The 26,904-nt window shown below is 38.0% G+C and overlaps 1 protein-coding gene across 1 annotated transcript; it reads left to right on the top strand.

The window, feature by feature from the left end:
* Positions 1-240: 240 nt before the first annotated feature.
* On the top strand, positions 241-26,457 carry LOC139741996 (flavin-containing monooxygenase 5-like). The gene is made up of 7 exons (XM_071652559.1): positions 241-519; positions 7,294-7,510; positions 8,353-8,495; positions 11,007-11,143; positions 12,045-12,445; positions 24,985-25,088; positions 26,122-26,457. The coding sequence occupies exons 1-7, from the start codon at positions 241-243 to the stop codon at positions 26,455-26,457; spliced, it is 1,617 nt and encodes a 538-aa protein (XP_071508660.1).
* The last annotated feature ends 447 nt before the right edge of the window (positions 26,458-26,904 follow it).

Below are 26,904 nucleotides of genomic sequence, written 5' to 3'. Positions count from 1 at the left end.
CCTACATTTGTATCAATAAAATGACACAGGCGAAACAACTGGCGAGTCGACAATCGAAGTAGATGACCCCTATAAGCGAAATAGGCAGTGACCATCATGCACACGTTCAATACACAAACAATATTTCAACACACTCTGGCAGTTCCCCTGATTTCTGTGCGCTTATTGTGTTTCATTATACTAAAAACTCCCTATAGGAAAGAAGTTCATGTAACTTGGTAAATCGATATCATGTTTAAGATGAGCACACGACCTCCTGCTCGAAGGGTTGCCGTGATCGGGGGAGGACCGTCCGGTCTGGTCGCCATCAAGACCTGTCTGGAAGAGGGTCTCGACGTCGTGTGCTTCGAGAAGTCGAGTGTGATCGGAGGACTGTGGCACTATCGCGAAGACCGGACGGAACAGTCCTCTGTCTTCCGCTCCACTGTCATTAATAGCAGCAAGGAGACCATGTGTTTCAGCGACTTCCCTGTCCCGGAAGACTGGCCGAATTTTTTGCACAACAAAAAAGTTCTCAAGGTAAGGACTATAATTATTCTTACGGGGATGGAGGTGGACATGTTCCTTCTGGAAATAGTCTAGCAATGAGCTTCAAGTACATAACTTATAAGCCTTCCCCCCCCCCCCCCGGTCCCGCCTCTCTGTTTCTCTGTCTGTCTGTCTGTCTGTCTGTCTCTCTCTCTCTCTCTACATTTGCATTAGCCATCAAAAGTATTTGTTAGGATCTAGATAAGCCCTTACATCATTGGGACTGCTGATGAAATCTTCGCAAAAGGGCCGTCATTTTACGTCTTGACAAATAGAGCGGTATGAAAAATTGCTTGTATCAATAACAATAATTAACATAGTCTCTCACTAAGGTTCATGGTTTTGGCTTCGGTTCTCAAACATCATGACAAATGTAATATTTAAGGACACTTACAGACAGCTTTGGCAGCTTTGGTTTAGGAAGTTAGTGCGCAAGGGATTCTTCACGAACTTTTCCGCATTCCGTAAGGACCTGAACGGACGTAGGACTATCTCCAGTGAGCTCTGCTACACAGGACTCTTTCACACTTCAAATGTTACCAGCTTTTTTTTTTCATTAATTCTCTACCTAATCATTACCAAAATGAAGAGGACTTCTTGGGCACCCTTTCCCAGAACCAAAGCGTCAAATAAAACCAATAAAAGTGCAGAATCTCTCAGGAGAAGTAAGTCCCTAAGCGACTTATCTGTACACTCCGATAAAAGTCAAGGGTGAACCGGATGTGGACGCGGCCCCTACTACTGAGTATATAGCTAACCTTACCGCCACATGATAGCCGAAACGAAGAAAACCTTCGAGTCCAACACCAGTCGGCTCAATGCAAAGCTCGTCTTCGTCATCGGTGAGCTAATCTCTTTTAGACGCGGACTATCAGGCATTAAAGACACCTTGGCGGATCTTGAAGCCAACATGGCCGATACATCGAACAGCATCGACGAAGTCGAAAACGCCAAGCTTCCGGCCACGACCATGTACATTGAGCAAATGAAAAAGGAGATTGATGAGAAACTGCTTCAATACGAAATTCATGAAAGGAAACTGAATTTTGCTCATCTATGGCGTTCCTAAATCCACCAATGAACAAATCTTAAAAGTATGTTTTTCAGTCTTCTCATCACCTCTTGGCGTAACAAGCATGACAAGTAATGAAGCTACGCACTCCACCCCTCTTTTGAATGCCCTTCGACTGCCTAGAAGGAACGTGTCGTCAGTAAGCGGCGCCGGTGGTCAGTCCCAACTCGATGTCGGACCGGCCCACATCATCATTTGGTAGGACGGGAGACCGCGACAGGACCCTTCAAGCCTCGCAACGACTTCGCTCATCTCCTCAGGCAGAACCCAACCCAGCACCGCGTGTCACCATCCACTGCCATCCGGACCGACTTGTCGCAGAGGATGAAGTGTGAGCTCTGCAGATTGGCTTCTCTACTCTAGTGTACCACCTGAGGAAGGAGAAAAACTTAGCGACAAAAATCACTATAAAAGGAACACAAGCCACTCTTCAGACTAGAACCCAGCCCATAGACAGTTGTCGACCATAGGCTTGGACACCCTGGACCGAAGAACGTTAGCTGAGTACCTAAATGCCGCTCTGTAGGCCTACAGACACCCATGTTTCAGGAGTGAGGTAAATTACTTACTTATTACCTTATTCCTTTGCATTTACATTTACATTAACTAAAGTGTGCCTCAAAAGAGAAAATGTTATTGTTGCGTTTAATTATATGTATGGTTTATGGTAATAAGTTCAAACTATTGTTCAAATTTCTTTTCGGTACGTGGAGAAGGAAGCGTTCTCTCTAGGTTTTCTCCTTCTCATCTCGTGGTTGTAGTGTGATGCTACCGTTCCCAGATCTGATGTATCATGGGGTGCGTTTATCAACTCCTTTTCTCGGCAGAAACAGGTTATCCAAACAGCTTTCAAGGAATGTTTATGAGTTGATAAACGCAAAGCTGTCTTGAAAGCCCTTTAGGAAAGATTTTACGAAAGGGTGCGTTTATCAACTCTCCTTTCTCGGCAGAAACAGATTATCCAAACAGCTTTCAAGGAATTTTTACGAGTTGATAAACGCAAAGCTGTTTTGAAAGCCCTTTAGGAAAGCCTTTTCAAAAGCCCCAAATTTGTGGCTATCCAAACAGGTTTCCTAAACAGGTTTTCAGAAGCCTGTTTGTAAAAGCCGTTTGGAAGTTGATAAACGCAAAGCTGTTTTGAAACGGCTTTGTAGTCTTGTACTTCAGTACTTGTACTTCTCCTCGGGTCGAATAGCGCAATGCAGCTGTGCAGTGACAGGCCTGTTAAAAAATCGTGTTCGCGAAGAGAGTTGATAAACGCAACTATTTTGAAAGCCGTTTCTAAAGGGCTTTGGAAAGGGCTATCGAAAGCCCTTTAAACAGGGCAAAGTTGATAAACGCAGCCAAAGTCTCATGCCGCCACTCAGTTATGGAGCTGCCTCACAGATAGGAAGACAATTGATTCATGTGGCATTGCATCATGACTCGTCACTCTCAAAGGAAGATATGTCTTTACGATGGTAATTGCTTTTCGCCGTCCCTTCTTAGAAAACAAGCGGCACACTAATAGTACAGGCAGTCGTGGCTTTGGAAAGGGCTCTCGAAAGGGCTATGGAAAGGGCTTTCGAAAGGGCTATCGAAAGGGCTATCGAAAGCCGTTTAAACAGGGGAAAGTTGATAAACGCAGCCAAAGACACAGCGATCTCAACTGACATGACTGACACTACTGATATGCATGCCATGCATAATGTATGGCATATGTCGAATAATACCTATCGTTGATGTATTGTTGAAAGATTGAATGATATACTTTATTTTTCATCCATATGACCAATATTTTCTTTAACTAATTGTGCCTTGTTGAGAAAACACCTTTTCTACTTCGAAGTATTTGTACGGTTTGTGGAAATAACTCCAAAAAATTATTGGTCAAATCATCATCGATAAACCCTACGTATAGCAGGAAGCGTCCTGTCCCGGTATTCCCATTTATTATGTCTCGTGGTCGTAGCGCCACCGATCCCATTTCTGGTGAATTCATGACACAGTGGTAATGATACTATAGTGATATGCACAATACCAATTGTGCCCCTGTTGATATATAAAGTCCCAAATACGGCGTACTTAGCCATAGTATACCTGTTACGTTCACATGGATATGCCTGTTAATGAATATTTGCTGAGTAATCGATACATTGTTCGTAAATGCACCTACTCGGCGCAATACTTGGCAGAAATTAATGCGATATTCTCCGCTTTTTTCTTTTTCTTTTTCTTTGGGAGCAATGGTTTTCTACACTCTGGCAATCGTGCTAGGTCACGTCGTGTCTAGTCCGCTAAGGCTAAAAGAGGAAATGTTGCTTTCTTGGAAAGTCTTTATATGTGTACCGATGCATCGTATTCAATTCGTTTCTGTATTATCAGAGGACTCTATACCTCTTTTCATCTTGTCCCGGTGTATTTCTATTACCTTGAAGATCCTACCTTATTATGAAGTTCGTTGCCTTATAAATAACCACAGAGGCTTTTGCCTCCAACTACTGATTTTAACCATTCCACAAAAGTATGGCATTCATTTTCTAACGATTTTATGTATAATTAATTTCTGGAACAGCACCCCCATGGAATTTCAGTTATGTCGCTAACCTGTTAATTTATTTGGTAACAGCACCCCGGGAATTTTGTTTACGCCACAAACTTGGGAATTCATTAAAGGCCGTATTTACCATTTGCAGATGAAAAAAAGAGTCCCAGCTTTAGTGCTTCAAAATACAGCTGTAGTTTTAAAATGTGAGTTAGGGATAGAAACAGCCAATGTGAAAATGTTAATCAGTGTAACTAATGTTAAGTACTGTTACATAACCAAAATGTGAACAATAGTTATGATAAAATTGCTTCATGAATAAACCATCTACAGTAATGGTTTATTGAAAAAAAAAACCCAGAGGTATCTCTTATTATGCTTATTATTTCAGGCTTTATTGCATATTTTTAATATGGCACACGAGGATGTTTTGTGATACAACTGAACATTTTGGAAATCATTGCTCCCAATGTAAGACTCTACCTTTAAGGTCTACACCAAATTCCACTCCACCCACCTATTCTTTTGACTTCCTCTCCTTCCATTCTTCTCGCGTGACACGAGATTATGTTTGATTTAGCGTGCAGATATTTCATGGGAGCAATAATTGTCGCAGGAGCAAATGTCATGGAACCATTCTTCTCTCCCCATACAAACTTCATATTATCTGCTCCCCCGACCGGTAACAAATAACAAAGACAACAGGAGCCTAGATGTTTTCCCCAACCTCTTTCTATGTCGTCTATTTCACTGTCAGTCATGTAATCTCCTTCACTATGCTTGTATCTGTGTACTCACTGCTACTGTTATGTGTGTGTACTGCGTGAATGTATTGTGTAGTGTTTATCCCACTCTCCGTTCATATTGTATCAATATTCTGGTTAGTATTTTCTGTGATGTTCTTGTTTTTTCATGGGTCAATGAATCTCGACGTGGCGGTCGGGAGCGGTAGTCGGTAGTCGGTAGCATATGGCTTGCGATCTAGGGACTTGTGTTCCGGCGCGGGTTCGAATCCCACTTATCTCAAGTCTAGCTAAGCAATGGTGTGTGCTGTCATACCGTCCCCTCTAGTAGAGGTACAACACTTTGCACCTCATCACTTAGATATAAAAAGTGGAAGTCCTTGTGTGAAAGAATCACAAACCCAGACACATGAAAAGATCCCGAATCGGCATTCCGTTATTGGAAAACTCAAGGTGCATAAACCGGTAAAGTGGTCCACCCCAAGTACACATACAACTGGCCAACTTTACAAACAGACCATCTAGTTATATACGGGCTATCCAGTTATCTCGTTAGAAGGAATAATGAAGACAAAATAAGATTAGGTGTGTTTACTACCCTCTTTGCCATTGCACCCTGATTCAGCACCTTGGAATAGGATATATATATATAAGCATATCACGCAAATATATATATATATATATATATCTAAGCATATATATATATATATATATATATACTATATGTATATATATATATATATATATATATATTGAAACAAAGAAAGGGAAAACTGACCAGAAATAAATGATAAATAACGAAACTTTGAGCAAAGAAAATGAGAAAAGAAAACGAAACCGATGGAAACCCATTTTCTGTGCTCAAAGTTTTCACTATACATGTATATATATATATATATATATATATATACATATATGTATATATATATTTATATATATTATATATAATGTTTCATTTATTTGTCATAATCATTATTGATATGTAAGGGGATGGAACCACTCTTGGCCCTGTATCATTGAAGAAGTATGGAAGAAATGACAAATGGGACAAAATAGGTGTACCAGTAAATTCCAGTTGAATGCTCACAGACGCCATTTCCCAAAATGCCCGAAATGCCTGATTTGACCCTTATTTGACCTTGAAAGTGACCTTGAGAGGGGTTTTTGTGACCTTGAATTGCTGAAGTGACATTTAGAATCACATTCTCTAACCTCGTAAACCCTTCCACATTCATTACTCTGATCAACCTTTTCAATTTGTAACTGCAGTTGACATTTAACCCGGATGGCGGCCATATTTGATTTCACCAATATGGCGGCCCCTAGGGATTTTAGTCTTGGCGCCCATCAAAAATTCAAAAATCGAAAGAGTATGGTACAAGGGACCTATGAGCCTAATTTGGTGCTTTTGGAAAAATTTGAACCAAACAGCACATTTTGAGCCCTTAGGCCCCCAACTAGTCGCAGAGACTGGTAAAAATCACGTCAAATTTACGTCTTTTTTACGTAACGACAGACGTCATATTCACGTCATATATTTACGTCTTATAGTCGACAGTTTGCACCAGCACGTCATTTTCTGACGTCTTTATGACGTCTAATTGATATAAAATGACGTAATTATGACGTCTTTAGGACCAGAATTTTGCATTCACACCAGTAAAAATGCGTTCACACTGGTAAAAATCACGTCATATCACGTCTTTTTTTTGGTCGTGTTGCCTTCATATTGACGTCATGTATTGACGTCTTTTTACGTCTTCATGGACGTCATATTCACGTCAAATATATTTACCTCTTGTCGACAGTATGCACAAGCACAAGAAGTAAAATATGACGTCTTATTTGTTTAAAAATGACGTCATTATGACGTCTTTAAGACCAGAATTTCGCATTCACACTGGTAAAAATCACATCATATTTACGTTTTTTACGTCATATTTTTACGTCTTTTTTTACATCTTTCTTTACAATGGATGATCAGATTTTCACCAAATGTATTGTACAGATGGCTTTATACCGTATACCTCGGTTGTTGTGTTGAAGATACTGACTACGAAATGATAATATATTAATCAAGTCTGCTTGTCTAGGGTCTGCTCTCTCGGAGTGCTCTTCAAGTTTTGTTCTATATAGTTTGGATTTGAAAAATAAATGAAAATGAAATGAAAAATGAAAAATGATCATTTAGAAATGCTTTACAATCATTATCATCACCGCCACTATCATCGTCACCTACTACCATCAGTCTCTACTGATAGCAGTCAGTTAACAAAATTTTCAAATGTAATTCTTACTCATGGTTCTTGCTAAAGTGTTTCGAGATGTACGCATTTCACTTCGGACTGCGCAAGCATATTAAAGTCCACACCAAGTTCAACGGGGTTGTAACAAGTTCCAAATGTCTTTCTCACCTTTGCGCGCAGTTTTTCGAGATGTACGCCGATCACTTCGGACTTCGTAAGCATATCAAAGTCCACACCAAGGTCACCAGTGTTGACCCCGCTCCCGACTTCGATACCACGGGCAGATGGACAGTGACACTGACCTCCGTTGATCAGAATAAAGCGTGGAAGGAAACTTTCGACGCGGTGTTTGTCTGTACTGGTCATCACTGCGAGCCAAGCGTTCCACACTTTGAAGGTATTTTTGTCTTTGCCCGGTTTAATCAACTGGTTCCATGGCATGTGCCCCTGCAAGCAGTTATTGTTCCCATGAATTATCTGAACGCTAAACCAAACCTAAATTCAATCTATGCAAACATGACCATATACGTAATCCTAATCCTCGAAACAAGCTGAACTTAAAACCCTATCACAACCCTGAGAAAATAAGATCGAATCAATTGTGGCAGGAGCGAAATAATGTCGTGTCATCTCATCAATCATATCTAGCTAAGGAAATTGTATGAATGCATACAATTATTAAGATTATGTGTATAATATATAATGAGATATACATATACATATATAGGAGAACAGAGAAATTCCTCTGGAATGTTATGATGCTGTTCATCAACAATTTATTTGAAGTTTTTAAAATGTTTTTGCAAATGAATTCACATAATCTTGACTTGTGTCAACTTGCAACTCAGACTGCCATCAAATTTTCACACTAGAAAAAAAAAGTGAAGTTCTTGTTTTCACTGCTTTTCAACGTGACTTTCCAACGTTATGAGGTGATTGTAGTACAGTATTGTGTACACGTTGCCTACTGTTTTGTGTGGTCGAATTGGTATTCTTATAATGCATCAACAACATTATTCTATTGAGATTTATTTCAATAGGAAATACCCGTATCTCTTAGAAAACAAGCGGCGAGGCGAGAGGCGAGTTTGTCTCTCTCTCTCTCTCTCTCTTTCTTTTTCTCTCAGTATGGATGTGTGCGTGTGTGCGTGTGTGCGTGTGTGCGTGTGTGCAAATGAATGTTATGTGTTTCCTTGTGTTTACCAGGACAATATAGATCACATCTTTGTGTTTTATCAGGAGTAGAAGATTTCATGGGTACGGTGATACACAGTCATGACTATTTGACACCAGAGAAGTACCGCGACAAGAGAGTGGTCATCGTCGGGATCGGGAACTCAGGAGGCGACGCGGCCGTCGAGCTCGGGCGGATGGCGTCCAGTGTAAGTGTATTTCCTGTTCAACCGTCTTCGTGGTGGAGTCACGAAGACACTTGACGGGTTGACAATGGGAGCTCTTTGGCGACACTGAATCGTAAAACACTGGAGGCTCTCAAAATAAAGTCTCCCTTGACTTGCCTTCAGCGTAGTTTCCCCGTTTTCCCCATTTTCTGAAGAATTCCATTCGATCCGACGATGCAATCGTTCTGTTCAGTTCAATTTAAAATTTGCACAAAAGTTCGAAGTTAAGAATTCAATTCAACTCAACAATGGACAAGCATTTACAGCAATTGGACAGTGTTTTTCTTTATTGCTTGTGTTTTTCTTGCTCTCCATCTGTTTGAGTAAATATTGGGGACTTTTGCATTACATTGATATTGGAAATTAAACTGAAAGTCTGAAATTGAATGAAAACAGTAAAAAGGATCTGACATAAAGAAATACAGTACAAATCGAATAGACCTTCATTTTTTTTTCAATGCTGAGTGAGTTCGAACGCTCAAAGTACAAATGTGTTTGCCTGTGAATGAAATTAAAGTCGGTATTTAGGACGAAATTGAACGTCTATCTATCTGGCGCGACATTGAATGAGGACGTCAGGTTGTTGAATTGAATAAATCTATCTCCAAGATGAATGAAATAGAATTAATCAGAATGATATGAAACATAATTGAATGATCAAGAAATGAAAATGAACCATGAGAGTAAATTGTTAATAAACATTTTTTTTTAACATTTGAACGCCTATTCTTGAATTCGAACGGAAATCTTCGAACGAAAAATTTCGAGTGGAAATAGTACATAGTAGTCATGGTAGTGGTCAAGAAAATAAAGATGATGATTATGATTATGATAATGACAGTGCTAAGGATAATGCTATTATCATTAAAATCATTCTCAGTACTTAAACTGACATTATCAGTATATTATGATTTCGAAATCATAATATAATACTGATCTGGTCAAGTTCAAACTCTTGCCAATCAAATTGGTTTAAATGGCCATTCATATCCAACGATATATAACACACGTTTTGTACCTTTCGGTTATTTAAGTTTACACAAACTGCAAGCAGTTTCTTTTTGCGCGATTAAATGTACCACTTTCGTTGAAGAGCACTCAATTTCGTGTTTGAGCGATCAAAAGTGTAAGTAGGAATTCATTCTTTTTTTGTGATGAGAGGTGGAATCTAAAACATAAAATCAAATCAGGAAGTCACGGCTGATGAGCTTGTTTCGAGCAGTCAAATTCGTTTTGAGGAAGCCGATTTTCTACTTTATTCATACAAATTAGAATTATTTTTTTACGTGTATCCATGTGGACAGAATACAGACATTTTGATCTAACATGCATCCAAAATATATGCAAAAGTAGGCCTACATATAATTCACATTCATTGTGTTTTCTATTCCATTCTTTTATTCTTTACTTTTCTTTTGATTTTTTCTTCATATTCTTCTCTTCTTTTGTTCTATTCGTTACGAAAGATGTTTTTCCTTTTCCTTTTCCTTTTTGTTTTGTTTTCGATGCTTTGTTTATTCTCATTTCATTCTTTTGTACATGTTTTCTGTACACATTTTCGTTTGACACGATTGACGAATACCGTTGCTCATATTTTCCAATTGATTGGCGCAAGATGCAATTTGATTGCTAATTTGGACGGCGCAGACACTAATTTTAACTCTGAATTTTTATCGCGATCATATCGGACGAAATTGATTGCTCAAAACGTTGAATTGATCGGAGAAAGCTTGCAATTGACCTGGAAATCCCATCACAATAAACTGATAAATCAATTGGTCCTATGCAGTGTATACTGCTTATCGCAGAATCTCGTAGAAAGCAGTCAATGACATTTAGATCGGTTACACACGAGAGAAAATTCGTAACTTGAATCATCATTGTAATGATGATTGCAATTCGTCCCTAGAATTATCGGACCTTACACACGCTCGCTCGAAAACTGTGATTAGAATTCGAATTCTCGAGCTAAAGACGCTATTGGTGACTTGTCAATCAAAACGTACGACCGAGTGCATGCATGCGGCGCGCGTATTATCTACGGAAGTGCTTGAAAGGTCACGTAAGCTCCGCCCCTCAAATTTCGCACCGTAATTTGAGTGAAACTTCACTGGAATTCACCTCCGGACTAGAATTTGAATTCGTGATTGTGATTAGCATTCGTGATTCTAATTTGCTTCCACACGTGCTAAAAATTCGTCATTAGAATTATTTTTCACTGGAATCATAATTCAAATGACGAATTTTTGACCGTGTGTAACCGCTCGTAGTCTAAGCTAAAATATCTACTCAAAGTAAAATTTGAAACAGTGATACAGTTATATTTTCTATGATAAATTGATACTTACTATGAGAAATACTAATTCTATTTTCTTTTCTTTTCGAGACGTGTAACAAATCATGTTCAGGATCTTAGTCTGGGTTCCTGCCCAGATCTGCCGTTTGGCCACTCTTCTATTCCGCTTGTCTTCTGTTTCTGGATATTTTCCCTAGTTGTTTCTTAGCACGAGAAGTGGAGCCTGGATTAGATATAGAATTAGTGACAGAAGCGTTCCTTTTGATCTCGGCAGTCGACTCGATCAATTAATGCCCACCAGCCTCCAAGAATGGATACTACTTTATCAGAGCACGTGAGTAGCCGTACCTGATGCCTCCTATACTGTATGTCCGTAATTCATTGGGCCTATCATGCTTATGCTAACATCTATTCTATACACGTACACGAATTTCATCGATCGCTCGTCCACAGTCGTATACACAGGAAATGAGGGATATTTAAAACAAGAATTGATAAATTTGAGACCTAAACCAAGCATTACAGTCGACGTTCTGTGCACGATTTCGGATTTTGGAGAAAAATTCTCACTCTTATCAAGTCAACATGGTCAGTATCCGATTTCTAACCGATTCGGGCTGGTCGGATTTTCTTTTTTCAATTCAATTCAATTCAATTTAATTAAAACAAAATATATTTCCTGTGAGTAGTATCACAATTTTTGTCAAAAAATTACAACAAAGATGTAATACACAAAATATATAAACTTTGTCGGATAATAAAGAATTGGTCGGATTGGTGTTGGACCATTGTCGGAAGGGTCGATTTAGTGTCAGATGAATTGGACGCCGCCAATATGTACATCTGACATAATCGGACGGTTGCCAGTCTTTCGTCCGATGACCCCGATCGACTTGAGAGCTTTTATCGGATTTGACAGAAACAAGGTCCCAAACATTATAGTATATGATATATTTCTCGGCGCAGATCTCACTGGAATGCCGAAATTTCTGCATTTTGGGGATCAGATGAGTCTCCGATGGTCAGTGGAATGGGATCGTTTACATGCAGATTATAGAAGTATAGTGTACAGGGCTAGTGTGAATATGTGGCACGAACCTCACCACTTTTCCGAAAGGATAAGGATTGACAAGTGCTATGTGGTTTATGTGCACTGGAATGATTTGTTAAACTATAGCTAAGTATCACCCATGTGGGAACTCTCTCTTTCTACATAATGATCTCCGTGCTTCTAGGAAACGTGTGGACCACGAACTTATTGGCCTCAAGCCGGACTTCTGCATCACTGCCGCTCACCCAACCGTCAACGATGACCTTCCGGGCTGTATCATGAATGGCCTGGTCACTGTCAAGCCAAACATCCGTCGCTTCACAACGACCGGAGTTGTGTTCGAAGACGGCACCACGGAGGATAACATCGATCTCGTTGTCATGGCAACAGGCTACAAGATCTCCATCCCATTCCTCTCATCTTCCATGCTTCCGGTCAATGACAACCGCGTTGAAATGTATCGGTATGTCTTTTCTCCGCACCATCAGCACCCAACCTTGGCAGTGCTTGGTCTGATTCAGCCCCTGGGCCCCATCTTCCCCTCATCTGAGCTGCAGGCGCGTTGGGCGACAAGGGTGTTCAAAGGTTATTATAAAATTGCCTATAGAATCTCTGCAATCTAATTGGTCAATTGTCATGCATCGTTTTTTACTGATCCACACTGAGCCATGCGTCCGGTAAAATCCGAATGCATGGCCATGCGTCCGGTAAAATCCGAATGCATGGCAGTTCGTCTGGTAAAATCCGTGCATAGCTCAAGTCTTGTATAGTGTTGTAGGTGTACCGGACGCATGATGGGGAAAATGGATGTATTTCATGAATTTTATAATACAAATGATGCACAGGCCTATTTCATGGATCAGTGAGAAATGAATGCTCTCGTTTAACTTTGGAACAGTCTAAAACCCACTAGCTGCGCACGTGGGTTCAAACAGTTCCAAAGTTTTGTTTGTTTGTTTGTTTGTTTGCTTTTATTTCTGCATTCAATCAGATGCAATTTGAATGCAAACTTCAAAAAGTACAAAGACAAAGAATAACAAGTGCAGTGAAATAAATCGATAACAGTACATAAATAGATTCACATAGGTGATTGCATTGAGCAATGTAGATACACAGAAACATAAAATAAAATATACAGTATTTTTCAGTAAACAACAGAGATAACTGAATGCAGGAGACCACCATCATAAGCGATTAAGCTTGAAATGGATGGAGGCCTCATAAAATGACTATCCAACGACATAACTCTCTTGGAGGAAGGTGATCAGGTGAGTGCAGTGCAGTTGCAGGTGAGAGTGCAAGATGCAGTTGAAGGAAGAAAATTGAGATTGACAATAAGATGACAATCTATACTATAAATATTTGTTAGCTCAATTGGTTTGGAGAATATAATTGTATCAAATATCGTTTAAGTGAAGCTTTCAAAGAATAAATACTTGAACAAGACTTTATATTATCCGGGAGATTATTCCAAATATCCGGACCCGAATGTCTTATAGATTTATGTGTCACTAATAATTTGGGATTCAAAAGGTGGAAATTTCTACATATACGAGTAGGGTACGAATGGACAGAAGTATTGAACCTAAACATGTTATCAAACGATGATGGAAGTTGATGATGTATATATTTGAACATAATTACTGCTACTTGAATAATATTCAAATCAAAAACCTTCAATGTTTTAAGCTCATGAAATAAAGAATCAGTATGAGCCAGAAAATGCGATCCTGTACAAATACGTATAACTTTCTTTTGTAATTTAAATATAGAATTTATTTTGGTAGAGCCGCAAGTACCCCATACAACATTGCAATAACTTATATATGGGAGAATTAAGGTATTATATAATAGAAATAAAGTTGAACGAGGAAGAAAGAACTTCAGCTTGGAAATTATCCCTATATTTCTGAGAAATACACGTTGTAACATGATGTATATGCTCATTCCAAGTCAAACTTTCATCTCTATATACTCCTAGAAATTTTGAATTCATTTTCTTTTCTAATGGGATATCATCAATGTTAATATGTATCAACGTATCTTCATTATGAGAATGAAGTTTGAAATGAATAAAATGAGTCTTTTTATATTCAAAGAAAGTTTATTAGACTTAAACCAATTTGATACTTTACTAATTTCAATATTTAAAGTGTCATTTAAAATCTTAAGATCTTTATGAGAATAAAATATATTCGTATCATCAGCAAATAGAACAAAAGAGAGAAGAGAGGATGTATTTATGATATCATTAACATAAAGAAGGAATAATAATGGGCCTAGAATTGAGGAACACCACATTTAATTAAAAGGGGGTCAGATTCACAACCATTAAAAATAACATATTGTCTTCTATTAGTTAGATAATCTTTAAGCCATAAAAGTGCTTGTCCTCGAATACCATAATGACTAAGTTTGGTGAGTAAAATAGAATGATCAAGAGTATCGAATGCTTTACTCAAATCGCAAAATATACCTGCAACATGTTCTTTGTTTGCAAAAGCACTCGTAATTTTGTCATAAATTTGTATTAGTGCTAAATCAGTTGAATAATTTTTTCTGAAACCATATTGATTGGGAATAAGTAAATCATACTTATTAATAAATTTAAGAAGTCTATTATAAACAATTTTTTCTAAGATTTTGGATATACTAGGCAATAAAGAAATAGGACGATAATTGCTAATTTCATGAGGATCATCTTTTTTATGTACAGGATTAACTTTCGCTATTTTCAGCAGGTCAGGGAAAATACCTTGTGATAAAGAAAGATTAAACATGTAACTTAACGGTTCTGCGAGTGGATAAACTATTTCTTTCAATAACATCATACTTATTTTATCAGAACCACAAGATTTAGAGCTATTTAAAGATTTAGTGATACTAATGATTTCACTGGGACTTGTTGGGTTAAAATAAATAGACTCTTGATTTTGGTCAAAAAGATAATCTGTAAAATGAGCAGAAGTATTGCTAATTTTAGTAGCAAGTTCCGGACCGATATTAACGAAAAATGAGTTAAATGAATTAGCATACATATTGGGATCATTTATTTTAATACCGTTTAATGTGATATCATCCGTTGGCGGAGGATCAGGCTTTTTACCTAGGACCTCTTTAATAATTTTCCATGTTGCATTAATATTCGAAGAAACCTTTTTCATTCTATCAGAAAAATATAATCTGCGGGATAAACGAATCAATTTTGTCAATTTATTTCGATAAACTTTATACATATTCAAATTAAATTCAGTTGGGTTACGAATATGTAACTTTTATATACAAAAAATTACGAGTGTTTATGGATTTCAAAATACCTTTTGTAATCCAAGGATTTCTTGGTTTATTTCGGTTACTTTTTATTCTGCATAAAGGAATATTATTTTCATAATAATACAATAATTTATCATTAAAACATTTATATACCAAATTAACATTGTTAATACTATGAATATCTGTCCATTCCTCTAAAAATAAATTCTGTTTCAATAATTCCACATAACGTTTTGACTCTTTATAATACCATATTTTATCATGTAATTTATTACGACCCACTTTACATTCACAAATTGAAAATATTGGTAAATGATCAGAAACTTCAGAACATAATATACCCCCCCCCCCATAATTGTATTATTATACACATTCGAAAATATATTATCAATCTGAGTTGACGAGTGTGGATTTATCCTGGTGGGTTTATTGATAATCGACATAAAACCATATGAATACATTAAATGCATAAAATTAAGGGAATTATTGTTATCGGATGTGGGGGAAAAGTTAATGTTGAAATCACCAAAAATAAAAACATGTTTGCTTTCATTACCTATCTTATGGAGGTATAAATCCAATTCATCACAAAACAATTCACAATTCAGATCAGGAGGTCGATAAATTAAACCTATAATAACGTTTTTAGAGATTGGGTTCTCAATTTCAATAAATAACGTTTCTGCATATCTTAACGTGATTTCAGAACGGATTTTGAACTGTAAATTTTGCGCAATATAAAACGCAACACCGCCACCCCTTTTTCCTTGACGATCAGCCCTAACTAATTTATGATTGGGTAAATTAAGGATATCTGGGGAGTTTTGATGTAACCAAGTTTCACTTATTCCAATAACAGAAAATTCAAAATTGTTTAAAGAGTGCGAAAGATTTTCCAAATATTCAAAATTTTTATTCAAACTCCTAGAGTTTATATGAAGAAGTGAAATATTATCTGAACTATACGATACAATATCATTGAATTCAAGGGGTGTGTAATATTTACTGTCGCGCATAGGCATAATGTCAGCAGGAATATCGGGGGTATTCACATGTGACGCCATTCCGTAATACAGAAATGTAAATTACCGGAGATTTGAGAGACAACAACTGCATAGGTGCTAATGTGCATTTTGCAAGTGCATACTCCTGTGCAGGTGTGTGTACAAAGTGCAAATGTGTGTGGGGTTTCAATATACAATACAAAATTTGGTACAATTAGACCCATCTTGGTCACACTTACAATAATTACTAGTACGCAATTACAACAGATCACCAGGGGATAGCCGGACCACTCAGTATAAAGGTGTTGTGTTTTAAAACACGTACAGACAGAGAATTCAAGGACCGTGACACTTGCCCAGTTAAAGTTCAGGGAGACTTTCCCGTATACAGGGGGGTGGGGGGGGGGGGGGGGGAGGGGAGTAAAGGGGAGTAAACAGTAAAGGTACATTTCTTGCAACATCTGTATTGGCTATTGAATGTGGGACTTTTAACCATGCACCCATTAACACACGTATCAGAGGAAAAAAAACAGTACAAATACTGAATGGAAATCAGGGTGTTAATAGCAACCCGTTTAACATGCGTCAAATGCAGGTGCTACTTGCAGTGGCTTAATTACCATTGGAGATCAGTCGGCCGTGGCGCGAAAAAGCAGCCACGCCTCGTGTCGACACACAACATGTGAACGATTATACATTCATGGAAACTGCTTACTGTACATGTATAATACGGACGTCTTATCAATGGGTTCGGAGTTTCAACAGGTGATTCGTAGAACAAAGGGATTTTTTTTCGGACAGTTCACAGGAGGATAAATATCTGCCAAAGCAGTGAGGGATGTGCTGTACTAATAATAATAATAATGATAAAAAAAATCGGAGTTCAATACCAAAAAGTATGGGAGGTTTAAAAGAACCATCTACCAGTTATAAATTAAAAGAGATTAGTGACTTTCTTTAAAAATTTAAAGTTATGGGTTCAAAAACATTTTGAAACTATGAAGTGAAATATGTGGGTAGAAATGTCTGGCTTCAATCAATACGTGAAAAAATGAGGTACTATAAACTGTCACCATACTGTGGAGAATGACCAGGTGGTGGATGAGCATAACCTTGCAAAATTGAACCGTGTATCCCTAAAATGATGACCGAAAAAGGTTTTCTTTTTTTCCCGTTAAACTTTTTTGATAACCGCCATCAAAAAAAAAAAAAAATATATATATATATATATGTGTGTAGATATGAATGTATATAATAGGAAATAAAAATGGTTGAAACAAGCCCTGGTTCTATCATTCATTACACACAGCGTTGGGAGTCACAGTGGATCAACAAGGAGGACAGATAGCAGAGGCGTGGAGGGGAAACCTCGCCCTGACATTGGTTTACGCACAAGACACGTAATTAACAACACATATATTTGTAGTGATGTCACAAGGTACAATTGAGTTCTACGGTTAAATATCGAAAAAGGAAAAATGTATGGAAGCTTAGTTGACAATTGGTTGACTTTAGATGTTCTTGCTCAATAACAATAAGTTGTAAGAAAAAGGAAAACTGTCAACCAAAGAGCTCCGGATGGGAATGTGCTTTGACATTCCCATTCCCAGTAATGATGGACTTGGCAATTGAAGGCAACCATTTTCAATCAAAGATTACGTAACTTTTTTACGAGTCAAAGGGCGATGCCCGTCAATAAATCCAACAGGGTAATTAAAATCTTCCTGTATGGTAGCTTTTTAATGGTTCCTGGAAGGTAGTGACAAACATACATTCTTTTCGTAGTTAATGTGTTAAATTATTATTTTTTCTTTATTTGTTATTTTTTTAAACTCAACCAACGCCATTGTGCCTTACATGATCCTTAGCCACAATAAAACCAATACAAGTTGATCATGAGAGTCAAAGTGTCGAAGTATTTGACCCCTCCATACGAACAAGAAAGATGGCTCAAAAGACCGATATAAAATATTAGATATAATTTTTACCGTGGTGAGGAAGGGGAGCCACGCCCTGTGTCTATATTTTAGACGTGTGTGGACAACTATAAAGACTACACATTTGTTTGTTTTTTATATATAATTATGGTTACGTTGCAGAAATAACTGAATAAAATCATTGGTTGACACAAATTCATTATACAAATTCATTACAAACTTTAGAGTTCCTTTATATGAAAACCAAAGGACCGTGGCCCTTGTCCAGTTAGGGAGGGGAGGGGGGGGGAGTAAAGGGGGAGTGAAGGTACATTTCTTGCAATCTCTGTATTGACTATCAAATACGAGACTTTTAACCATGTACCCATTAAAAGACACGTCGAAAAAAAATACTGTACAAATATTGATTGGAAATCAGGGTGTACAAACAGGAACCCGTTCAACATGCGTCAAACACAGGTGCCACTTGCAGTGGCTTGATTAAAGCCCCCGTTCCACTATGCCGTTCTCGCTACGATTTGACAATTTTCTCAGGTCGGGAAGGATCGGGTAAAACCTGAGCCGATCTGGACACAGTACGATGTTAGAACGCTCTAAGTACGCTGCAGTTACGACTACCAAGTGCTTGCTACGCTCTTACTACGATGATCGGGACTTAGACATTGCGATCTCTGCCGCTGCCGGTACGCTTTAGAACGATGTAGCTACGCTGTTAGTGCGATGTTGCCGATGTTATCCGATCAATGCACGCTGTATCTACGCTCTGAACGATCTATACGATCTTATCACGCTGTTACCCCGTTCAGAGAGCTGAAAAGTGCCCGATGTGCCCCGATGTACCCCGATTCGACTGTGGGTCAGCAGTCAGTCAACTTATTAGCATGCAGAACCGAAGAAATATACTGTGGACCTCGAAGATTCATTCTTCTTTTTTTACTTTTGATTTTCAAAGTTGTTGTTGCTTCGTTATTCTCACTACTCTTTCTTCATCAGCGAGCCCGTGCTTCTGTGCCTCCAGTGCCCTGGTTATGACCCACCATTTTCCTCTCCTCTCCCCTTCTCCCCCTCCCCCCCCCCCCCTTGTCCACCTCGGACTTACTACCTTCTTCACTACTATATCTTTCTATCCTCTCATCAATTTTTTTCCTTACAAGAGAGCCGCCATGTGTTTGTTAATGTGCGTCCGTATGTGTGCATGTATGTGTGTATTACTCTGTCTGTCTTTTTTTTTGCTACCGCTTAGGGAAATTTGTTGTTGTTGGTTTTTGCAATTATATATTTTTCTCTATGAGGGGACTGCATTCTAATACTACAAGCTCTGCTTTTTAGCAGTCCCCTCCATTTCCAGCAATATTTTGTATGCATTTACCACAGTGACGTAACTGTTATTTGTATCTCTGTTGATAATTTGCCTGCATCTCTTTTACAATGTTATTCTGTTCATCGCATTGTGGTACTGATTTCATGACGTCTGTGTATATGAGCGTTTCTTTGTATTTTTTATTATTTGTTTGTTGGAAATGAAATAAATCAACTTGAACTTGAACTTGAAGAGCCTCCTCAACTCACGGTTCTTTTGCAGCAATGCATTGTATAAACAAAGACGTGCTGATTTTTCAAAGGATTTTTCTTGATGTCCTTGCTTTTATAGTCCGTCTTCCTCCAGTTGTAGATGATTTCATATTCTTCAAAATTCTGCTATATCCTCTTCCTCCTCTTTCAGCATCACGTGCAGTCTCTCTTTCTTCGCCTTTCGGGTACCTGCTTCGCTGCTTTCTTCTCTTCTCTTTCTTCATCTCTTCTTCTTCGAAAATTACAGCTAAAATTACTTCCCGTTCTTGTGCCGATGTTACTACGCTCAGAAAGACCTTGTTACGCTCATCCCGCTGCGTTTACGCCGTCATTACGCTCTCCCCGCTGCGTTTACGCTGTCACTACGCTCTCCCCGCTTGCCGTACGATTAAAAATATGTCAATTTTGATCGGGGAGATCGGGAAGAAATTTTGAACCGGTTCAAAATTTCTTCCCGATCTGAAAAACTGCCCGCTCCAACCCCGACCTCCACACGCTGCTGCTACGATGCTTCCGATCCCCGTACGCTTTTGCCGCTCTCTCCCGATCTGCTAGATCGGGACAGATCGGGGTCCAAATCGTGATAGTGGAACGGGGGCTTAACATACAGAGATATAAGTAGGTCGTGGTATGAAAGAGTAGCCACGCTCAGTATCTACACTAAACATGTGAACGATTACACATTCTTGCAAAATTCTGATAGTACACATGCATAGAATAAGAACGTTACGTCAGTGGGAACACCTCTGACTTTCACAAAGATGATTTGCAAAACAAAATAATTTTGTTGGGCAAGTACAGGGATAAATGCCTGCCAAAGCAGTGCAGGGGATACTATACTGAGAAAATCGAGGTTCAATAACAGGAAGTATGGAGGTTTGTAAAAACCGTTTGCCAGTTATCAGTAAACTTCAAATTGATTAGTAACTTTCATTCAGAAAGTTGGAGATATGGGTTCAAAAAAGTTTTGAAACTTAAAGCGAAACAGGCAGGTGAACATTTCTGGTTTTACAATTAATACGTGAAAACATAAGGTACTAATTGTCAACATTCAGCTCGCAGGCTGGTGGAGGATGAACATAACCTTGCCGATTTGAACTGTGTACCCCTACAGTGATGACAGAAACTGATTTCCCTTTTTTCTCATTAAGTTTTTCACATTACCGGTTATCAAAATCTTTACAATATAATGTGATTTCTTTAGATATAATAATTTATAAAGTGAATCTCTATACATTGATTCACAGTGGATCAACGAAGAGGTCGGATAGCAGAGGCGTGGAGGGGAAACCTCGCCCTGACATTGGTTTACGCATGCACAAGACACGTAATTGGCCACATGTGGTGAGGCTAATACACAATTGAGTTCTATGGTTGAATATCAAAACAAGGAAAAATGTATGGATGCTTAGCTGACAATTGGTTGACTTCAGATGTTCTTGCTCAGTAACAATAAGTTGTAAGAAAAAGGAAAATTATCAACCAAAGAGCTCTGGGTTGGAATGTGTTTTGATATACCCGGCCGCAGTGATGGTGGATTTGACAATTGAAAGCAGCCCATTTTCAATCAGAAATTATGTAACTCTCTTTATTTATCAAAGGATAATGCCCGCCACTAAATCCAACGGGCAAGACAGGGTATAAAATGGAACATTCCTGCATGCATGGCAGCCTTATTTAGCTGCTGAAGGGTGGTGACAAACATACATTCCTTTCGACGCTAAAACGTCAAATGTTGTTATTTCTTTTTCTTTAATTATCATTTCTTCTTAACCAGCTAACGCAGTTGTGCCTTTCAGTTGTTCTTCGTCACAATAAAACCAATACAGATTGATCGTGAAAGTCCAGGTGTCAAGGTATTTGACCCTTCCGAACGAACAGCAAAAATGGCCTAGAAGACCGATGTAAAATATTGACTATAGCTTTACCGTGGTGAGGAGAAGGAGCCACGCACTGTCTATATTTTAGACGTGTGTGAACAACAAATACAGGGATTTCGTGTTTATTTTGTTTGTTTTTTATACAAAAGTATAGGTATGCTACAGACATTATCTGGATCATCGGTTGATACAGAGGATATACAAAATTCAGAAGGTAGTTAAATTAAGCTCGAACGTAATTCATCAATAACAATTCACAACAAATGAATAGATAATTTGTGATTTTAAGAAGTACTTTTGAATGCAATGTATCGTAGTAAGAAAAGAAAGGAATGGAAGGTCATGCCAGTAGAGGAAGAAGATTCACGCACGTGGTTCAACATTTTTAAAGGCGAAGGACTACCTTACATTCGCCAAAAGAAAAAAAGACAACAAAAATAGACAGAAAAAAAAGGACCAGAGTTATCAGACAAACCCTTTCTCAAAACGACTGGACAGAATTTCACTACGAAAAATAAGACAACACAAAAAGCAAATATTTAAGCAGTCGTTAAAGTCAGATTACTACTGTAGTGAATGCATGCTTTGAACAAACCAATCTAACCTTGGAAATATTTCGGTGCTATAAATTTGTTGTTGTAGTGACAAATATACATTCCTTTCAAGGCTCATGTGTTTGGCTTTTTTATTTTCTGTTAGTCAACATGAATGTGCCTTGGGTAGTTCTTAATCACGATGAAAGTCAAGGTATCGAAATAGTTGACCCCTCCATACGGCCAGTGTGCCTAGAAGATATTAAGCAGCCGTGGCGTGGAAGAGAAACAGCGTCCTGTGTCTGTTTTAGAAGTGTGTGAACATTATGACTACATGTTTTAAGCTGTGGGTATAAGCTGTGGGGATAAGATTATTGATTGATACAGGGGATATACAAGACTCAGAAATGGGTTGATACATGCTCGAAGTTCAAATAACAATTCACAGAGAATAAATAAATTACAAATTGTGATGTTGAGCTGTATTTTTGAATAAAATGTATAGTATTCACATTTTACAAGGAGTGATGGGTCGTCCCAATAGAGGGAGAACGTTCACGCATGACATTTAACGTGTTCGGAAGTAAATGGGATCTTACGTTTGCCGATAGAAAAAAAAAAAAGGCAAACAAGTAGAAAAAAAATGAGAATTTGATTCATCAGATAGACCTTTCTCGTATGAAGCAAATTGGACACTATATATATATAAAGAGGTATTATAAACATCAGTACCACAATCACTAAAGTGAGTGTAATTAATGCATGCCTCCAATCGATCTGAGGTGGAAGTATTTCTCTGCTACATCAAACATTGCATTCCATTTTTGTTTCCTTGGGTGTAATAACGTAATAAGCAATGCATAGTACACCGGTAAAAATTTGTTTCGCGGGGATTGTCAAGAGTGTGGAATAGGGTCATCATTGATGACAAATAAGTTCAGATTTAAAACGACAAATAAGACTGTACATCCCTCACTCTGACCCAGTGTTCAGTATGTTCGGCTAACATGAGCTTGTACGTGAAAATCACAGCCGTGGTGTACAGGAAAAGTAAAGCTCTGCTTCTATTTTGCGTTGAGAGCATGTGTACCTGGTACCAGTACGGAAGCTCGTTTTTATTCTGTTTAGTTTTTTCCCCATTTTGTTAATTGATATTCATTTTTTATATAGCAAAAAGAAAAAAAAAGGTCATAAAAATCAAACATTCTGTGTACGATATCTTTATGGTTTGCGGTGAGATAGAAAAAAAGAAAACCACTCATATTACTTCATTATAATATGACAGAAATTTAAAGTCATAATTACAAATTAAACTACAATACCGAAATGTACAATATACTGAAGGTGTTTTTCCCTCTACATGTTATTATAATTTCAAACCGAGGGATTTTAAAGTTTGGATAGAAAACACATTGGAAAAAGGCTTATAAAGCCGTTATTTCCTTCTCAACTTCAGCGACCTTGGATGAGTTCATTTCAACAGTGGCCTCTATGTCAGTCATGCGACGGCTCATAGATTTAATTTCTTCAGTCAGAGTTTCCAGTTTTGTGTAGACTTTGCTGGAAAAGTCTGCAATGTCCCGCTGCAAGTCTGCGTTCGTAGGTGAACCTCCCTTTGGGGAGGAGGATTTGTCAGCTGCACCCGCTACGGGACCAGTCGATTGCTTAGCCGATGCTTGGCGGGTATTAGGCCGCTGGGGTAACATTGTACGTGCTGTAGCAAGTTGGGTGTGTAAAAGCAATAGGGTGGTCGGAGCTAAGCCCTGGTGCGTCCGTTTAGAATGAAAGCATGTCGTGGAATGTCGTGGAATGAAGTTGAACTCGCGCATCCAATTTTCACCGATCCACTCTGTCCTGTGCATCATTTGTATACTATAAGTATCCATCTACCGTTACCAAAATGGTTACCCCCAATCATTTTCAGTAGATCGTTCAATATTTTGATGTAAATCTCCCTTTTCGTTTCCTTCATTTCATTTCCAACAAAAATACTATGACAACAAAATATACGAATACACATAATGGCGCAAAATCAGTACAAGAATATAAAGCACTATGCACTGAAATACAATTAAAGTTGTGACTTTTATGACAAATACTGAATCAAAATTGCTGGAAATGAGAGGACTGCTAAAAAGCGTGGCTTGAAGTTAACAGTCTCCTCATAAAAAATAACTAAGTAACTAGCAAAATAACTGTTCAGGTGTAAGTTTCTTCAGTTTGAATATATTTTTCTTTCATAAAATAATTGTTCATCCAGCAAAACAATAAGAAAATTGCCCTTAAGAAAAAAAGAATGAAAAGACAAAGAAATACACACACATAAACAAACACGAGACAGCTCTCTTGCAAAAAAAAGAGAGAAAGATAAAAGTCTCTTTCGATTCATAAATATGAACTAAACGTGGTTAACCTATTGTATTAGATGTGAATAAATTTAAGAAATTATTGCTACATTTCAGCGATTAATAGAGTAAAGTAAGACGGATATAAACACCACATGAATTCAACATCTAGTAATTTACTTGATTACAAGGGATTGATTTGCGATTTCTCTAATGATAAGAGATAACTTTTCACTATCTCACTGAGCGCCGAATTTTTTTCAAACGTAGTGAATCTTCGGTTTCTCCAGGCTTCAGAAACAGCTGCAATCAAGTTTGTTAACAGTTGTAATACAATTTGCAAACAGTTTTTCTTGCCGCAATTTAACTCTTCGCAAACATACTTTTTTTACGACAAGAAAAAACTAAAACTGAAAGCTGCTTGCGACTTTGAGTGCAACTGTGTACGAATTTGACTGCAACTGTTTATGAAACCTAAAATTCGCTAAATTCGCAGCGTTCGTAAACATTCTCCGCTCAGTGAGATAGCATCTTTAAAAATGTCGTGTTCGATATGAGCGGAAACATTTTTTCCTGACAGGTGATAATCAGCTTCCGACAAAGGCCCAAATGATGGCGCACATCAGACGCACGCAGGAGACCATGGACAAGCGCTACAAGAAATCCCCGCGTCACACACTCGAGGTATTTAATGATCACAGATTCGACGTCCATTTATTGTTACCGATGACTGCGATAATGATAATGATAGTAACAATGAGTGATGTTTCAGTTTTGTTTTCATTTTGAGCTTCAATTTCAAATTATTTCTGCAAACTTTTTTGTTCAGAATATAGTGTAAAAACGAAAATACATAGATAACACAGAGAATTTGGTGAAATATGATTTTCTGAGGAAAACTGAATATTACAAACAAAGTCAATAACTCACTTAGATACCACAATGATTTCATTTTACTTACAAAAGATATAATCATATCTAAAGGGATCATAATATCATTATATCTAAAGGGATCAAAAATCAATTATATGTTTTTGTTATAATTCGAAATACTTTGTTACATTTCAATATATTTTCTATATAGATACAAATACCACTATTCATCTGCGAACAATCTTTATCTTTCATCATTACTTTCTTATTAAAGGTTTTAAGAAGGATTTGAATTGCTTCAGATGAGGATTAGAAAGAGAATCCCATACATCAGATCCGTTGTGTCTTAAGGATTTTTGAGCCACCAGGATTCTTGGGTTATTTAAATGAATAATATTGCAGGTGCGGATTGGATATGAATGAATGATTTTTTTTTTTCTAGGTAGTAAGAGCATTAATGATTAATGAACATGGAAGGGAACTCCATTAGGTCAATAATATCGCATCAATTGTCATGACATGAATGAGTGAATTGGCGGCAAGAAAAAAAAGAGTTGCTTTCGTTACAACGCATTCTCAGTACAACCACAGACGTTGGTATCGGGGAAACACTAATCCAATAGAGGTTATACACAAAATTAACAGTGCATACTCACTTGTGCACGATTTTAGTTTACATACACCACTAAATGTCATCGGCAAAATTCATTTCACTGCGACCATGATAAATTAACCCTGCATTATATTGGGCTTCTTGCGCATCAGTGTGCCCTGCTTTTTATATCAGTATAAATGCATTCAAGTTCATACACTGTTTGAAAATACTCCCTGCCGTTCATCACAGATTGACGTCATGCCATACCTGGATGAAATCGCCAGTGATATCGGCGCCAAACCCGACCTTCTCGTGCTACTTTTAACTGATCCGGTCCTTGCTTACCACTACATCTTCGGTCCCTACGTCCCCGCCCACTATCGTCTCGTTGGCAACCATCGTTGGGCGGGAGCACGCGAGCACATCATGACAGTGTGGCAACGTGTCTACAAGCCGTACACAGCCAGACAAGGCCGGGCGTCGATGAAGGAACTTGAGGTGACAGGTCCAAAGTTCGGAATCCTCCAAATCGTTATAATGCTTGGTGTCTTGGCGGTTATCTTCCTCCGGTTTTTCCCAAAGTAGTAACGCAAAGAGGGCAAGATCCCCGTTGCGATTAGACTAGAATAATTTGTGGCATATTAACCTACTGAATCAGCGTTTTATTCTATACATTCATCAATTCACTTTTTTTGATCAGGAACATTTTGTTTATTATTGAATTTAATGAACTTGTATTGAACTGAATTGAATTGAGTTGAATCAATTCAATTCAATTCAATTCAAATCAATTCAAATCAGTTCAAACCAGTTCAAATCAGTTCAAATCAATTCAATCCAATTCAATTCAATTCAATTCAATTCAATTCAATTCAAATAAATTAAATTTAATTCAGTTCAATTTAATTCAATTCAATTCAGTTCCGTTCAGTTGAGAAGCGGGCGGGTATAGATAACTTCGTATATGAGGATCACGAGTTGAGGAGCGACATCTATGGTTCAAGGTGTGTCAGCATTTGGGAGCTTCATGGC

Source organism: Diadema antillarum, unplaced genomic scaffold (genome assembly GCF_040938485.1).
Source record: "Diadema antillarum isolate AM-2024a unplaced genomic scaffold, OU_Dant_1.0 seq00000973_RagTag, whole genome shotgun sequence".
NCBI lineage: Eukaryota > Metazoa > Echinodermata > Echinoidea > Diadematoida > Diadematidae > Diadema > Diadema antillarum.
The sequence above is the reverse complement of the archived record's forward strand: the minus strand, read 5'-3'. Positions and strand labels throughout refer to the sequence as shown.

Bases quoted from the DNA above. Each gene is read 5' to 3' on its own strand.
- LOC139741996 (XM_071652559.1), top strand. From the start codon at position 241: ATGAGCACACGACCTCCTGCTCGAAGGGTTGCCGTGATCGGGGGAGGA. The intron at 11,144-12,044 runs GTGAGTAGCCGT...CCGTGCTTCTAG, and splicing joins ATACTACTTTATCAGAGCAC to GAAACGTGTGGACCACGAAC. The intron at 12,446-24,984 runs GTTATTATAAAA...TTTTCCTGACAG, and splicing joins GGCGACAAGGGTGTTCAAAG to GTGATAATCAGCTTCCGACA.